Consider the following 16,906-nt stretch of genomic DNA (forward strand, 5'->3'; position numbering starts at 1 on the left):
AAAATACACAGGATAACCCATGCTATTGGTTGAGTATTGTGGACTGCCAAAGGCGTTGCTACGAACAGGAGAAGTTAGAGGAGTGTATTCAATGGAAAATGGAGGTATAACGCGCCCGTATGGATCACATCACGAGAAAGGATGCCTATTCGGTGAGGATTAACACTACTAACTGCTGGAGCAGTGAAGCTGATTCGAGAATGTGGATTTGGATACACAATGCAGGATCTGTCAAGGTTCCTTATAGAGGTGCATAGAGTACCATCACTTTCATAGTAGGTGCGCAACCAAGCCCCATGCCTTATGTTGTACGCGGCAACCATGGAACGAAATCCCTCGGAAAAAAAGCATTGTTACCAACCTTGTCTAACATGACGTGAAGCTCATTCCCATAGTTGTCCTTAAACATCATGAAATCACCGAGTTCATGATGAAAAGCGCGATAAAACAGATCGGGGACTGGAACTCGTCTCTGCTCCATATATAAAATATAAATAAATATAAATATACAAATATGTAAATATATATTTCTATTATCCAGAACTTTTCAACCTATGTATATGGACATAATATATTAAATATATTAAATATGTTAAATATTTCTATTATCAAGAACTTTTCAACTCATGTATATGGACACAATATATATCATGTAAATAATGTGCTATATACATAGATAAATTTGAATATAAATGTATGTCATAGATTAAAAGAACCGGTGAAAATATGGGATGCGGCCATTTAGCCAAAAGAAAAAAGGATGAAGCTGTGAGTGCCATAAAAGATGACGCTTCAGATGATTATTTTCATATTAGAATTAGAGTATATGAAATAGATAGAATATATGAATAAGTGAGGTTTTGAGGCAGAAGGAAACGTACGGCCACGGGATCCAATGCAAGGAAGAGAAACCTATAAAAATCAGGGTTGGGGTGACCATTTTCGCTTGAGTCAGCAGATGGCCAAAGGCACATACTTCACAAAAAGATCAACAATATAAGATGCTATATACAGGTAAGAACCTCTCATATTGGGTAAGATTGTCAACAGAAAACGCTACAAAAGGAACATTTAGATATGTGTGCCTGAACATAAATAGAAAGCAAGATACATATTGATCACTAACCCATGGTCTACTAAGCCGTAAATAAACTTTTAAAACATTTCAGATAGTGACCGCATGGCTAATAAAAAACCAAAGTTTGGGGAAACAGTAGAATGGTGGGGAGTGGTGGGGAAAGGTGTGGAATGTGGTGGATTGAGTTACTGATGTAGGGTAGACCGAGAATATATATATATATGTGTGTGTGTGTGTGTGAGAGAGAGAGAGAAAGAAATGCTTATAGATATGGGCGGAATTATGAATGACCTATTCACATATTTATATTTATTTATAATTATAATTTATAATTTATAATAAAGAGTAAGCGGTGCCTATAATAATAATAATAATAATAATAATAATAATAATAATAAATTGTTGTTGTAATTGATTAAAGAGTAAGAGATAAAATAAAAAATTTATAAACAATAATTGGAGAATACAATAATAATGATAATTATATTATCTAACCACTGAAGAAACTAATTGAGTAAATGGCGTGATAGTTAATATTATTCTTATAGCATATAGGGAACCGAGGCCCTAGTGAGGTATATTATTTGGGCTATCCTTGCCCGGATACTAAAGAAGACTCTGTATTAGATAGCCTAAATTGAAATGTTTATAATAAAAAGTAATTGGTGCCTATCAAAAATTAATGTTATATTATAAATAAAAATAATAATTGTTGTTGTAATTTTTCAAAAGGTGAGAGATAAAATTAGAGATTTAAAAAAATATTTGAATAATACAATAACAATGACAATTATATTATCTAACCACTGAAGAAACTAATTGAGCAGATGGTGTCATAGTTATTGGTATTGTTATAATATATAGGGAACTGAAGCCGTAGTCAGGTATATTATTTAGGCCACTGGCTCGGATATCAAAGAAGATACTGGATTAGATAGCCTAAAGGATTGACATGAATAAATATTGAAGATGTAATAACAAAAATACTTCATAAGTGACATGGCTAATAGATATGTGAACACTGGGATTATTTTTATGCTTATTTGTTGGGTAGCTTAAATTAAACATTGAAGTAATTGATAGCGTGACCTATTAACCGACTAAAATGACAAAGCAAAGTTATTAACAATTTGACGTAGTGACAAAAAAAAATTAAGCAGATGCTGTTCAAGAATCCAAGGAACCAAGCGGTAATCATTAATAAAATTTGGGCCCCGTGAAGCACAATACATAGAATCTCAGCTGATGTGATGATCAGACGGCTTAGTAGATAACCCAGTTCAAATATTTAGCATGTAATACAACGATTAATAATCATGATAATGACGATAATATAATACATATATAATATAACATAATATAATATATAATGTATAGTATAATGACAATGTATAACCTAAAAAAGAGGTCAAATTTATAAGAAAAGCAAAAACAAAATTCATCTCGATGGCTCAGAATTAATTACGGAGACTATACGAAGCACTTTTTACGCAATCCTCAATCAAAGTGAAAAAAAATTGAAGAAGAAAAAGTTTCCGCCTCTTGAAGAAAGCCCAATAAAAATGAATAATAGACAGGTAGTCAATAAATGCAATTCATTGGATGAGATCAATCAGCAAACAAGTAGGGTGAAGTCTAAAAATAGCAGTGATAATTACTTAATTTAATTACTCTAGACATAAGTATGACTGAAACAAGATAGAATATCATTAAATGAAATTCACAGTAAATTTAGAAGCAAGGGAAGAAATTGAAGTTCAATTACTCCAGGTAGGGAAATGTCTTGTCACCCGAGACTCACAGGGGTTGAACAGGACGAATGAGAAAGAATGAAATACAGATAAAGTAATTAAATGCATTGATTCACCAACAAGAATGAATTAGAGGGTAAGAAAAGCTGAATGGGCAAGTCAGGGGGATATACGATACATGGAGGGATACATGGGAACCAAGAAAAAAAGAAACTGGCACGTAATAGTAAAAAATGAACACTGCTGAAGATTTCAAAAGCGTATATTTATATGTATGTACAATCTAAATGCTGGTCTAACAGATAGGCTTGGCAGTAGATAAGACAAGAATTAATTTGTCTAACAAAAATTAAGGGGAGCACGATTAAAGGCGTTGCTTGATTGCATCTAATCGGTTGTTTACCAGTTTTATGATCATCACTAAACTTGCATAGCAAAAGTTAGGTAGCCAAGGTTAGATTAGTAGGGGACAGCAGCATATTAAATGGCATGGCTTGATAAGATTTAATATCTTGTTTACCAGGGTAAAGATCATCAGTAATCCTTAATAATTAAAGTTAGTCACCCAAAATCAGATTGGCAGGGAATAGCAACAGTGCACATTAAAATATATTCTGCATATAAATACTAAACAACAAAATATGTATATGTATGTTTAATCTAAATGCTGGTCTAACAGATAGGCATGGCAGTAGATAACACAAGAATTAATTTGGCAGACAAAAATTAGGGGAGCACGATTAAATGTGTTGCTTGATTGCATCTAATCAGCTGTTATCCAGCGTAAAGATCATCACTAAACTTGCATAGCAAAAGTTAGGTAGCCAAGGTTAGATTAGCAGGGGGATAGCAGCAGATTAAAAGGCATGGCTTGATAAAATTTAATAGCTTGTTTACTAATGTAAAGATGATCAGTAATCCTTAATAGCTAAAGTTAGTCACTCAAAATCAGATTAGCAGGGAACAACGATAGACGGCAATAGTGAGGATGACTATTATTTGAAGGTATTATTAATATTACTATTATAACCAAAAAGAACAAATGACAAATTACCTGCGCATGGAGGAGTCCAAAGTCAACCAAAATAGTGCCAACATACCATATATCCTCGAAATTCCTGAAATGTACCTTGCCGCATAAATGCCGGAGCTGCAGCGGACCACAGGTAGCTCAAAAGCCAAGGGTGTGAACACTTGAGGTCAAAGAATTTTTTCAGATACAACGAATGGGATCATCCTAAAAAAGTTGATGCAAAACAATGTTACATGCATGAGGTTGGAGGACGCACTTTATGGTACAACACAAAGCGATCATAGCATAATAACCATGTGGGGAGGTTTTATTTGTGAAATCATTGTGATAAAAAAACATAAAGTAAATAACAAAAGAAGATATGAATAATGAATTACTGAAGTAATATGAAAAAGAAAATGTGCTGGCTATGGCGAGGAGCAAGATCCACAAGAACAGCTAAAAGAAAGACCGGTGGAACGATCACACACACGCCTTGCTGTGCCAGCCTGAGTGAAGAGAGTGACAGCCGAATCAAGGGTTTAAAGGGGAATGAAGGGTGGATGCACGAGGATAAGGTGACAACATCACAGTGGGCCAATGCTCACCCAATCCACAGTTAGAAAGAGAACAGATTGGGCCCATGTCAGGAGAAAAAGCTGGCAATGCTTGGAAATAAAATGATGCATCAATTAATAACTTCTTATTGAAATGGCCAGAACAAAACTCCAGCCCAAAGCAATATAGCCCGGCTGCGACTAAAATATGATAAGTTGCGAAGAGAGGAAAAAAGGAACCACAACACAAGCTGCCTGGCCAAAACAGCCATTTTCGTTACCACCAAATCCAGATCCGGCCTCACTAATATAAACTACACAATACATTACATCATAACCGCGGAATATACTGCAGGATTTATAAAATATAAATAAAACATTACACATTCATAGAACAAAAGACATGGAGATGAACATCAGAATCATAGCAAACTCATCAGCCCCCGGGGACAGCATGCAATCAAATCGGGGGCCACAATTAAATATTACAAATGGGAAACCACTAACTTGTTCAGAAAGTGCGTACAGAAATCTTAACAAAGCAAAAGCGCAAAACGCAACGCGGAAACAACAACACGTTATCCAACAATATTTGGGCTTCTAGCGAAAATCCCATGCACCCCTTGATGCAAACAACTCCAGGCTATCTCACGCACCCAATGAACCTCGCAACTCCGTTAGTCAGACCAATAGACCGAAACTGGGCCTCCGAAATGACCGCATCAAGCGACGACTCAACACTGTCGAAATCACGGACAAAATGGCTGATCCCGAGGAGGTCGCGACCAAACTTAACACACAGTGTATCAGTCAGGTTAGGATCGCCAATAAAGAGATGCCGACCCCACGCCATTGCGCCTACAGGTCCAAGGTTGATGGTCATCACATGTACTCCGAACCTTAAAGCGGACCGCCCATAGGTACCGAAATCCACATAATCATGGTGGCCAATCAACGTGGGATGATCCACACATACGCCTGCGCTTATTTCTATTTCATCCCATGCAGACTCCTTCGTTGCGTACCGAACCACAGAGACCGGTTTCTTCCTAAATCTACATTCACTATTGACCCAAAAAATACAGATGTTGGCCACGACATACCCACTGCTCAGTCTATCAATTATTGGCGGGGTCCGGGCAGCGGGACTCCACTGACCCGCACTCGAAAGATACATTTGCATGTCGTATCCAGGAGTTGCCAGGTGACGCTTCGTGAGGCTGATAATCTTGTAATAATCACAACCCACCATACTGAGAAAGGCATAAGCAGACCATTCATCACGGTGGTTGATGATGCGTGAGCATCTTTCCTATCTTTTCCTAGTGAATTTGCATCTAATTTGTTGAGTTTAATTAAGAATTAAATATATTTTAGCCACTATGGATGCTATTTTGAGTTTTGTACAATTTTATTTATTTTAGATAGCATTCGGCTGGATTTGATGGAGTTTTCTGCAGCACAAGAATCAAAGGAGATGGCTGCGAGGAGCGATGCGTACGCGTGACTGACGCGTACGCGTGATTTGGAGCTTTGCACGGCGACGCGTACGCGTGACTGACGCGGACGCGTGATTTGAAGATTTGCTCAGCGACGCGTGTGCGTGATCGACGCGTCCGCGTAACTCGGGAAAAAGACCATCGACGCGTACGCGTGACATGCCCCAAAACGCAGAAAACGCTGGGGTGATTTCTAGGCCCCATTTTAACACCCAAGTTAGGCACGGATCCAGTGAAGCCAAGTGGTCCCCACGTTACAAGATGCGGAGTAGTTAGTTAATTCTGGTTTAAATTCAAATTTGATTTTAAAATAGGAAAATATATTATCTTAATTTTAAATATTAGATTTTAAATTAATTATGATTAGTTATAAAAAAGGGAGACTTCTCTTCTATTAGGTAGATTCCATTAGGGAGATTCCATTAGGGAATTCTATATAAATTTACATTCCACATTCCATGAGCAACTAATCCTCCATTGTTAAGGTTAGGAGCTCTGTCTATTTGTATAGATTGATTTTATTGCTTTTTCTACTTTAATTTATGCATGGATTTATAATTTAAGAATTGTTTTCGCTCTTTATTTTATGAAATTGGATGGAACAGAAGTATGACCCTCTTTCTATTTGAGTTCCTGTAAAACTTGGAAAAGCTCTTTACTTGAACAACAGCTTGAAAACATATTCTCCTAAATTTTAATTATCTGGATCTAACGGGATACGTGACATATAATCCTTTTATTTTTGGGTAATTAGAGTTTTTGTGGCATATAAACTGGAATTTGATCATGTAGCTTCTAATTGGAATTAATTGACCAAGGAATTGGCAGTTAATGAATTTTAGAGGAGACTAGGAATGTCTAAGGAATTAGGGTCTAGTCACATATAGTTTGCCATAAATTAAATCCTACATAATTAAAATAGTTAGTAAGAAAAGTAAATCCGGAAAAATAGATAACTCTGAAACCTTAACTGCTCTCTTAATATTTTATTCCCAAGCCATTTATTTTACTATTTTAGTTTCTGTACGATTGAACATCCAAATACTATTTCCTGTTTGCCTAACTAATCCTATCAAATACTATTGTTGCTTAATCCATCAATCCTTGTGGGATCGACCCTTACTCACGTAAAGTATTACTTGGTATGACTTGGTGCACTTGCCGGTTAGTAGTGTGGGTTGTAAAATACCGCACCAGTTGAAGTGGTAACTGTCAGACCCCGGATCAGGAATAACAGACTTTCAGGAACCGAACGGGTCCCAAGTGATCAATGAACTCGAACGACCATCTATTGAATATCTTGCACATACCTTGGCAGTGTCTGTACCCACCATGGAAAATCACGTCCAGTCAAGAGGAGCAGCAACCGGAACGGCGACACAAGTTTCAAACACGGACATAGAAAGTCGCCCACAGTCAGCCTCTTTCAGGGGGTTGTCCAAGTGAAGAACAGCCGCCTTCCCCCCCTCCGATTTGAAATGAGTCACCATATTATCCGCTCGGTTCAATCTATTGTACCAATCACACGACATACACTTCCCTCTTCCTATGGTTTTTCCATCGGAACGAAGAAATATCTTCTAAATCAGGTTTGTTAGCAGGGCAGAGACGTTCAAATTGACTTCATCCCTGCAATGTCCACCATGGAAGGCATGATCAGCCTCTTCCACTTTTGCTCGGGACATTCCAAATCGATGCCGAGATTCTCTGCTAGCGACGAATGAGGAAATGCTCTATAAACAGGAAAATGATTTCGCTAGTTGGTGTAATTTTCTACACCATAAGTGTCGCTCTCCTTAAATGCTTAAACAAATGCACAAATAATAGATAATAGACAAATAAAAAAGTTATAAATACATAAATAAATTCGTAAATAAATAATTAATAGATAAATGCATAAAGACATAGCTATACAGTACAGATTAATACATTAACAGACAATAGAAAATAATGGATATACATTAGTAGATAAATTTTACTGTGCTTCAAAGTTTATTAGTTTAACACCAAATAAATTGTATAATTTCTTTGGCGCTTACTAATGACTACCATGGGAGTGAGAACATGGACAAAAACTAAGAAATGGACTGACATCGGCAATAAATGGCAGTAGTAAAAATAGTGAAATTGTCAATACTCAAAAGGATGGATTGGGTGGATAGATTCATGTAAAATAAGACTAGTGAAACACAGGAGTTGAAAATTGAAAATGAAACACGGGCGTTGAATAAGAGAATTCACTCACCTAACATGAGTGGGGTTATGACACGTATCTTGCTGAAACCGGAAATTAGGATATTAACTTAGGATATCGGACCTGTCAGGTTTCGGACGAGCCACTCAACAGACTACCCCTGCAACAGACCCGGACTGACTCTCGATTTTGATAAAAACTGTTGACCAGTCAGTTTATAAAACCCGAATCGGACCATGCTTTTTAAAAAGGTGAGTTCTATGATACTTAAATTGCCTAATTTTTCTTTTAAAGTAAAAAATAAAATATTTAAAATAAAAAATAAATCATGTAAAATTTATTAAATATTATTTATTTATCTTTTTTAATAACTTAGGTAGAAAGTGATAGACATTATAGTATTTCCCTTTTAAAAAATCGAACGATGTCGTTTCCAAGGGTCGAACCCTAACGCCCGTAGATCAGCCTCTCTCAAGTCTCTCCCTCTCTCTCACTGTCTCACAGTCTCACAGTCTCTGCCTCTCTCTCTCTCTCTCTCTCAACATCTCTCCCAGCCTTTCCAACTCTCTCGCCGGCGGCAGAAGCAGACGAAACCGGATCCAGCAGCTTGTCCCTGGTCTCGTCGTCGTCGTCTACTCGTCTTCACTCACAGTCGCCGGCGTCTCCTCGTGGTCTGTGTGTTTCCGCCTTCCCTCGGCTCGTTGTCATCGGCGGCAAAAGGAGACGCTAGCAACAGTTTGTCCCTGGGCTCCTCCGCTTCGTCGTATTCTTGCTCCGAGGCTTCTCCGTCGCTTCCTTCTCGCCGGTTTCGTGGCTAAGTCGCCGTCGACCATGATGGCTGGTGAGTCCCTGCATTCCCCTCTTCTCTCTTTTTCAATTTTCCCTTGTCCCGTTAATTTTGTTGCTGTGAATTTGGTGCTGTATTGAGTTCGATTTATTGTTGTATTGAGTTGAATTTGTTGTTGCATTGAGCTAAATTTATGGTTGCTGTTGAGTTGAATTTGATGCTGAGCTAATTTTTTTTGTTGCTGAAAATATCTGAGTTGAATTTGTTGCTGAAAATAATCACTGAGAAGAATTTGTTGCTGTAAGAACAGATAGTTTCTGTACAGAGGCTCTTGTTACACGGGCAGTATTGGACTATTGGTATAATGGTATTTGATGGATTGATTTATAAATTAGTTGAATTTATGTTTTTGATTAGTTTGTTAATCATTAATTTACTGATTATGTCATGTTTTTTGCTCTTGTTTATTTGAATTGAGAAAGTATTTTGTATTAGTGACTAATTTATTATCTATGTTTGCATCATTAGTCATGTCTAAGAGTTGATACTTAATTATTATTAATGTGTTTGTGAAGACATGCTCTTGAATTTGTAATTTTAAGTTTATGTTTTGTAATTTCATATTTATATTTAATTGTGACCTAGTGTACCAGTTGAACCCGTGAGTTGAACCAGTGATTGGGTTGTATGACCGGGTCAATTGCTAGTTTGGTTCTGATAACTATGATTATGAGACTTTGGTTGATGTCGTATTTTAATTTTTAAGATTTATATTAGAATATATTTATGTTTCAAAGTTTTCAGTTGTTTGTGACTTTTGTAATCAATTTTTGTCTTTCAATTTCTCAAGCAGTGATGGGAAAGATGAACAAGAATAAGAAGGTAGGGGGGAGACATGGTCCTCCAAGTGAACATAATGATATGCAGGATCAAGAGATGGACATAAGGAAAATTATGAAAGAAGTTGAAAATTTTAGTATGTCCCTTATTCTTTTCTCATTTGAAGCTTTCCCTTCTCTTGGCTGTTATCTCCTATCTTTACCTTTTGGTAAATCTAATTTCTCTTGTTGATGTGTTTTGATCTTTTACTTAGTTTTTTTTTTTGGATAAAAAAAGAATAACATTAAGACGAGAGAAAGAATATTACTAACAGTTATAATATACTTTGATGTCAGGCTGATTTTACTATTTATTATTTGTAAATAGGTCGGATTTCTTTGCTCTCTCCTGATGCAGTTTAATCCTTACTATACATACTTGGCTACGAAATGCTCTAAGTAGAATTTTATGGATTATGCTAATTTATTTGGTTAGATAGTTGTGATAGGGCATAATAACATAATCTACAGGAACTTAGTGCGCCATAGTTGTGTTTAGAGTCTTTTGTTTCAAACACTGAATTCACTTTTTCACTTTCTTTGGTAGTTCATGGATTTGGTGAGATTATCTTTAGAACTTATCATTTCATTGGTATAGGAATAAACATTTTAACGAGCCTCTTATCCTCCTTTTATCTCTTCTTAGAATGCGGACTTTTTAATAATCTCAATCTCTGGAAAATTTGAAAAGAGTATAGGTAGATGAAGGAAACACATAGTTGAAGAAGTTAAGGAGTGCCAACTTTCTTCCGAATTCTAACCAATTTCATCTTGTAGGAAGAGAAAAACAAAATAGGTCTAACCAATCTCCTGCCTGTCTAGTTCATTATTCCCTTCTTGCTTATAACCTATGTAACCCTCCCACCATGATCCGATGTAGGCAAGTTTGTTACTATCCAAGTTTTTTAGTGAGTTTTATAAGGTTTCTATATATTGGAGATATGGAGCTAAACTATATACGATTATCATTATCAGTTTTACTGGTTTTATTCACCTTCTCACGATGTCTATCTATTATTGTAGAGCATTTGTTTGTTATAATAACTAATGATTAACAATTTTTTATTAGGCTACTCACATATGATGTGGAAAGAACGTAAAAAGATTGAGAATCAAAAGGTCGTCTCTCTTGGTGGGAAGGTTAGGACTATCTGTTGATGCTATTTTTTAACATCATGTACCATTGCAAATGGTATTATCAGCAGCATGCTCAAGAATCAAGATGCAAGCTTTAATGGATTTTTGTTTTCCTTTATTTAGCCCCCCAAGAAACAGAGATTACCTCTAAGTGTGGCACGTCCAACATTGAAGAAACAAAAGGAGAGAGAACAGAAAATGCTTCAAGAGGTAATTTCTTTTTACAAACTTTTTGATTAGGCAAAAATAATCTGAGAAACTCTTGGGGCCCAGCAATTTTTCTTATTTTTGGCCATCATTTGGCTAGCACAAACACTAAATTGTCTTTAACAATTAAATTTTACTATTTCATGTGTGCAAATTCTGAAAAAATGTGGGTGTAAACTGTGTTGATTCATGTGGCAAACTTTGGTAAATATAGGTGCAAACTATAATGTTCTTGTGTTGAAAACCCTTGTAAATATGGGTGCAAATTATTGCTGGTTAAGTGCTGGCCAAAAATGATAATATTTGCTGGTCATGTAGCATTGCTCATAAGATCCTAACTTCTTTTCTATTTTCAAAATTTTCTTTTGTAATAAATTATTTATATTTGCCCACATTCATTTGAAAATTTAAATTGTCTATCTAGTTTCAAATATTCTCTTTAATGTAAGAAACCACGTTTGCAAGGCATTTGTGAAAAGGATAAATGTTTTGACGGATTCTTCAAGGTTCAGGGAGAAACATTTGAAATACTTATTTTCTTCTTTTTGCCTGACTTGCATGGTAACGACTCTATTAGTATGTTATTGTTATCTGTACCACGTTTTGCAGCGTTTGATTCTTGGACAATTTGGTGGAAAGCATAGTGGTAGCAGTAAAAAATCGGCAGGTAAGCACAAGGCCGAGGACAGGGGTTTGAGATCAAGTGAAGGTCATTTTAGAAACGGCATACTGGATGTGAGGCATTTATTAAATTCAGCACCATCAACATCAAGAGATCATGACACTGGAATGTCTAGTAAATGGAACAAGAGAGGAGGTAAAGGGAAACAAGGGAAAAAGGGTGGCGGTAAGAAGCATCGTTGACGTTGAGTATACAATCCCTTATTCAATGCAAAAATTTTGTATGAAATTTAATGTAGTCATTTATAAATTTGAACCAACCATAGATATTTAAAGTCATTAGTCATATAATTGTTCTATGGTCCCATGCTCCTGAAACAGAGACAGAGAAAGAAAAAATGCGCTAAAAATTTAACTGTTATACGATCCATTCCCGTGTTAAACATAAGACCAAAAAGTCCATTCATATTGTGTGACAGTTTAAAACCAATTAAATACATTAATTTGTTTAAGAATTATTCCCACATCCAAACTTATTTTTCTTCTCCCCTGACGGCGCTGTTTCTTCTTTTTCTTCTTTTAACCTCATGCATGCGTTTTTCTTCTTCTTTGTCGCCATTACCAACAACATCCATCACCTCATTCTCATTCTTTCATCTTCTTCTCATACATATTGTCATTATCGTTATTGTTATTGTTATTATTGAATTTTTGTCATATTGATGATGTTGTTTGATCCAAAATTGATTTTCGATGTGTTTATTTTCATGATTCAGTCTTATTTGTGTCATTGTTTTCGATTGAGTTAATTGTGTTGTAATTGTTATATAATTTCGATTTATTTCTGAGTTAATTATATCACAATTCATTATGTAATTTCGGTTCATTTCTGAGTGAATTAAGGCGCATTTGGATTCATCATGTACAATTCAAAACTCTTTCTCCTCATTTTTTAATGCTTTTTCTTCTTTTTCATCTTTTTCTTCTTCATCTTCACCTTATTTCATTTTCTCAGAATTCTTTATAGCTTACTCTCTTGTGAGAAATAAAACCAAGAAAAAGAGAAGAAAATATTAAACAAAACAGAAGAAGAAGAAACATACTAACGACGTCTGATTCAAAATTGATTTTGAATGTGTTTTTGTCAAGGTTCTGAAAATCGGACTAGATCAGTCGGTTCGACTGGGTTAATCGAAAACCGATCAGTTAGCCAGTCTGGTTAATGCCAAAAATCAGCCTGCAAAATATTGGTAACAAAATCGGTAAAACCGGCAGTTAATCTGTTGAACCGGTCGGTTTTTCCTAAAGTTCGATTCTCTCATTCACATCAAAACGGTGCCGTTTTGGTTTTTTTTTAAGAAAAAAAAGAAAACGCGAGAAGATTCCCCAAATGCTCCTCTCCCTTCTCGCTCACTCTCAATCTCACTCTCACTGGCAAAATCCCTAATTTCAAAGGTGGCAGCTTTGGAGAGGAGCGGAAGAATGAGCGGTGCCCTCGGAAGCGGCGGAGGAAGGAGGCAGTGAAGCTGTGTCTGTGGTTGATGTGCATGGCTTCTCATTGTTTCAGTGTCTCTCTCACTCTCAGTCTCAGCCACCGCCACTCTTCTCCTCACTGTCTCTGTGCTCGTCGTGAAGCCCGCCTCTGTCTTCGTCGTCGTCGGCCGCCTCTTTCTCGTCGTCAAAATGCCTCTGTCTTTGAGCCATCTCTCTCTCTGTCGAGCACCACGCTCTGCGAAGTGCGAATGTACATGTGCTGCATTGGACTCTTCGCCGACGCCGTGAGTTCTTCAATCCTCGTCGTTCCTCAACATCTTCGCCGTCGCCGTGAGTTCTTCAATCCTCGTCCCTCTCACTTTCTGCTCTCTTGTTTTGTTTTTTAATTTTTTTTATTTTGTTTATTATATGATTAATCATTCTGTAATATTGAATAAATTTGATGTATGTTCAATTTTAGAATTCTGCTCTGTTGAATTAACTAGATGAATTGCTGAATTTAATTATGTTGAATACTGTATGAATTGTATCAGCTATGAATTGATATATTGGTCTGGATTCTGGATTGCCGTCATTATGAGTTGTGGTTGATGGTTGATTTTAATGGTGGTTGTTAATTTTGTTAATTGTGTGTTTTGAGTTGGGGGTTGTTGGTGATGTGATTCTGAATTTACTTTGATGCTGAGTATGAATTCTTTGTTTTGAGTATGGATTCTTTTAGTTTTTCTGTTTTTGGATTTTTTGACTTTGGAGGCTGAGTTTTCTGTTTTTGAATACTGAGTTTTTGTTGTTGAATACTTGATTAGAAGTTTTTGATAAAATTCTTTATGATTCTGAATTTTTTGTTGCCAGTGATTTAAATTTTTATGTAAGTTTGTTATTCTGAATTCTTTTTTGTGATTATTGAATTTGATCTGCTTGGTTTTAGCCTCCAAAAGCAAGTGTATGTTGTTGCCAAGAATGTCATTAGAGGTAAAGAAATTGTTCTCAGATGATGAACTTGAATAGGAGAATTATGCAGCACCAACACCAGTTTATTGTCGTGCAAGAGCCAAGAAGTCATAGAGTGAAAGGTAATTTGAAAATACAAGAAAAAATTGATTTAGTTATGATATGCATGACTCTTTTACACTGAAATGCACAAACAAGAATACCTAGTTACTGCTTTAGTTTTTATAATATCTATATGTATATTAAATTTTAATAATTTTAATGTATATTGAATTAAAACGGTTCAACTACCGTTCGATTTCGGTTGAACCATTAAACTATTAAACCAGTTCTTTGACCGGTTCGATGACCGGTTCGGTTCTCGCAATCTCGGTTTTTGTTCATGATTCAGTCTTGTTTGTGTGCTTGTTTTCGAACTAAGTTTATGTGTCGAAATCATTATGGTAAGTTTCGGTTCATTTCTGAGTTAATTGTGTAGCAATCCATTATGTAATTTCTATTCATTTCTGAGTTAATTAAGGTGCATTTGGACTCGTTGTCCTACACAATTCAAAACTCTTTCTCCTCTTCCTCTTCATCTTCTACTACTTCTTCTTATTCTTTTTCATCTTTTTCTTTTTCATCTTTTTCTTATTCATCTTCTCCTTATTTTATTTTCTCAAAATTCTTCTTAATTTACTCAAATTTAACACAATTTCTGAGTTCTGTAGATTCTTTACTATCGTTCTCTACTTCTCTTTCTTTCTGAATTAATTGTGTCACGAATTATTATGTAATTTCAGTTCATTTCTGAGTTAATTGTGTCACAATTATCTTGCACAATTCAAAACTCTTTCTCCTCATCTTCTACTACTTCTTTTTCATTTTTTTCTTCTTCAACTTCTCTTTCTCATTTTATTTTCTCAAAATTCTTCTTTATTTACTCAAATTTAACATAACTCTGGGTTCTGCAGATTCTTTACCATTGTTCTCTGCTTCTCTTTCTTTCTGAGTTAATTGTGTCGCAATCATTATGTAATTTTGGTTCATTTTTTAGCTAATTGTGTCGCAATTATTATATAATTTTGGTTCATTTCAGAGTGAATTAAGATGCGTTTGGCCTCGTTGTCCTGCTCAATTCAAAACTCTTTCTCCTTATCTTCTACTGCAATAACAACAATAACAGCTGCAACAAAAGAATGACGATGAGAAAAAAACAAGCGAAGAAAAAGAAAGAGGAAGAGGAGAAGGAGAAGGAGAATGAACAGGAGGAGGAAGAACGCGAAGAAGAAGAAGAAAATGACGATAACAACGATAACATAAAGCCCCGTGATTATAGGGCTGGCAATTCATAGGCTACCCGACCCGCTGCAGGTAGGGTAGGGTACGGTTCGGGTATGCCTGCGAGAGGGTAGAGTACGGGTTTAGGGTGTACTCTACCCGCACCTACCCTACCCGCACTTCATATATAATACATATTTTATGAAAATTAGGTATATAGTGAAGGAAGTGAGAGTTGAACCCACAACCTCTCTTATGTAATGACTTACAATAAGTGAACAACCAATAAAACTAGTTAGTTAATTTAGTAATTTAAAGCATTATTTTTTTATTTTTTATGTCATTAATATGTATAAAATTCGAAATGATTGAATTTTATATTTACTTTGAAAAAATTTGATATTTCTGCGAGTAGAGTAGAGTAGAGTAGGGTAGGGTTCAGAATTTTAGGATGTAGGTATGGTTAGAGTTGAGAGATTCTTAATCCGCGGGTAGGGTAAGGTATAGTTTTAATAAAATTTTCAACCCGCGGGTAGGTCAGGGTAGGATCCAAACCCTACCCTACCCTACCCATTACTAGCCCTACCCGTGAATGTAAATGACTTGGTTGGAAGAATGATATGTGCACGTGTAATCATTATCTTTTTAATGAGTGGTTTTTGTTGATGTTGGGTCTACTTGGTTAAATTTGGATGACAATATTACTTTGATGTGCAGATATGATTTTTTTAATAGACTTTGCTAGGTAGACAATAGTTTTTGTGAACAATATGAACAATAGATTTTAAAATTGGCTCAATAAAATAAAAATATATTACACCCCCAAATTACCCACCTAAATTTTAATATTAGGATAACCATTTATACACTTAGTTAGGGGGTATACATGGGCCGGACCACACCGGGTTTGGCTTAACCTAGACCCGACCTGAAATATAAACCGGGCCTAATTTTTAGACCCTAATTCGATTCTAGACCCGATGAAAACCAGGTCTTTAGCATATAAAAATCACCTAATCTCCAACCATTATTTCACAATTCACATAGTAAAATTCACTTAAAAAAATATAACAAGAACCAACCCTTGTCTAAAATTAAAGCATAACCATAATCAATACTAATATTGTATAATAACATCAAATATTTAAATCAATACAAATAACACAATATTATACATTAGTCTAAAGTCTTATACATTTTAAACATAAAACATTAACTTATAATTTTATAATGACTAATAACAAAAAATATTAAGGTTTACAATATTTAAATTCCACATAAGAATAGTCATCATCCATCACTAATAACACAATATTAATTGTGTATGATGACCGGACCGAGTTCGAGTGACCCGAGTTATGACCCGGACTCAATCCGAAATAATGACCGGATCTATTTTTGAGACCCTTACCCGGCCCTAGACCCGATAAAATCATACTAAATTAGCCTCTAAAGTGTTCAGAATCGGGCCGGATCTTTG

At 35.7% G+C, this 16,906-nt stretch overlaps 1 protein-coding gene across 1 annotated transcript; it reads left to right on the top strand.

Moving 5' to 3' along the window:
- The first annotated feature begins 8,536 nt into the window (after window positions 1–8,536).
- On the top strand, window positions 8,537–12,142 carry LOC107494413 (uncharacterized). The gene is made up of 5 exons (XM_016115451.3): window positions 8,537–8,932; window positions 9,732–9,854; window positions 10,826–10,896; window positions 11,017–11,103; window positions 11,710–12,142. Exons 1-5 carry the CDS (start codon window positions 8,923–8,925, stop codon window positions 11,962–11,964), a joined length of 546 nt encoding a protein of 181 aa, XP_015970937.1. The 5' UTR covers window positions 8,537–8,922; the 3' UTR covers window positions 11,965–12,142.
- Window positions 12,143–16,906: the final 4,764 nt, after the last annotated feature.

This window comes from Arachis duranensis, chromosome 6, assembly GCF_000817695.3.
Source record: "Arachis duranensis cultivar V14167 chromosome 6, aradu.V14167.gnm2.J7QH, whole genome shotgun sequence".
NCBI lineage: Eukaryota > Viridiplantae > Streptophyta > Magnoliopsida > Fabales > Fabaceae > Arachis > Arachis duranensis.

Excerpts from the sequence above, each read along its gene's own strand:
- LOC107494413 (XM_016115451.3), top strand. Across the intron at positions 9,855-10,825 it reads GAAAGAAGTTGAAAATTTTA|GCTACTCACATATGATGTGG; the intron begins GTATGTCCCTTA and ends ATTTTTTATTAG. Across the intron at positions 10,897-11,016 it reads TCGTCTCTCTTGGTGGGAAG|CCCCCCAAGAAACAGAGATT; the intron begins GTTAGGACTATC and ends TCCTTTATTTAG.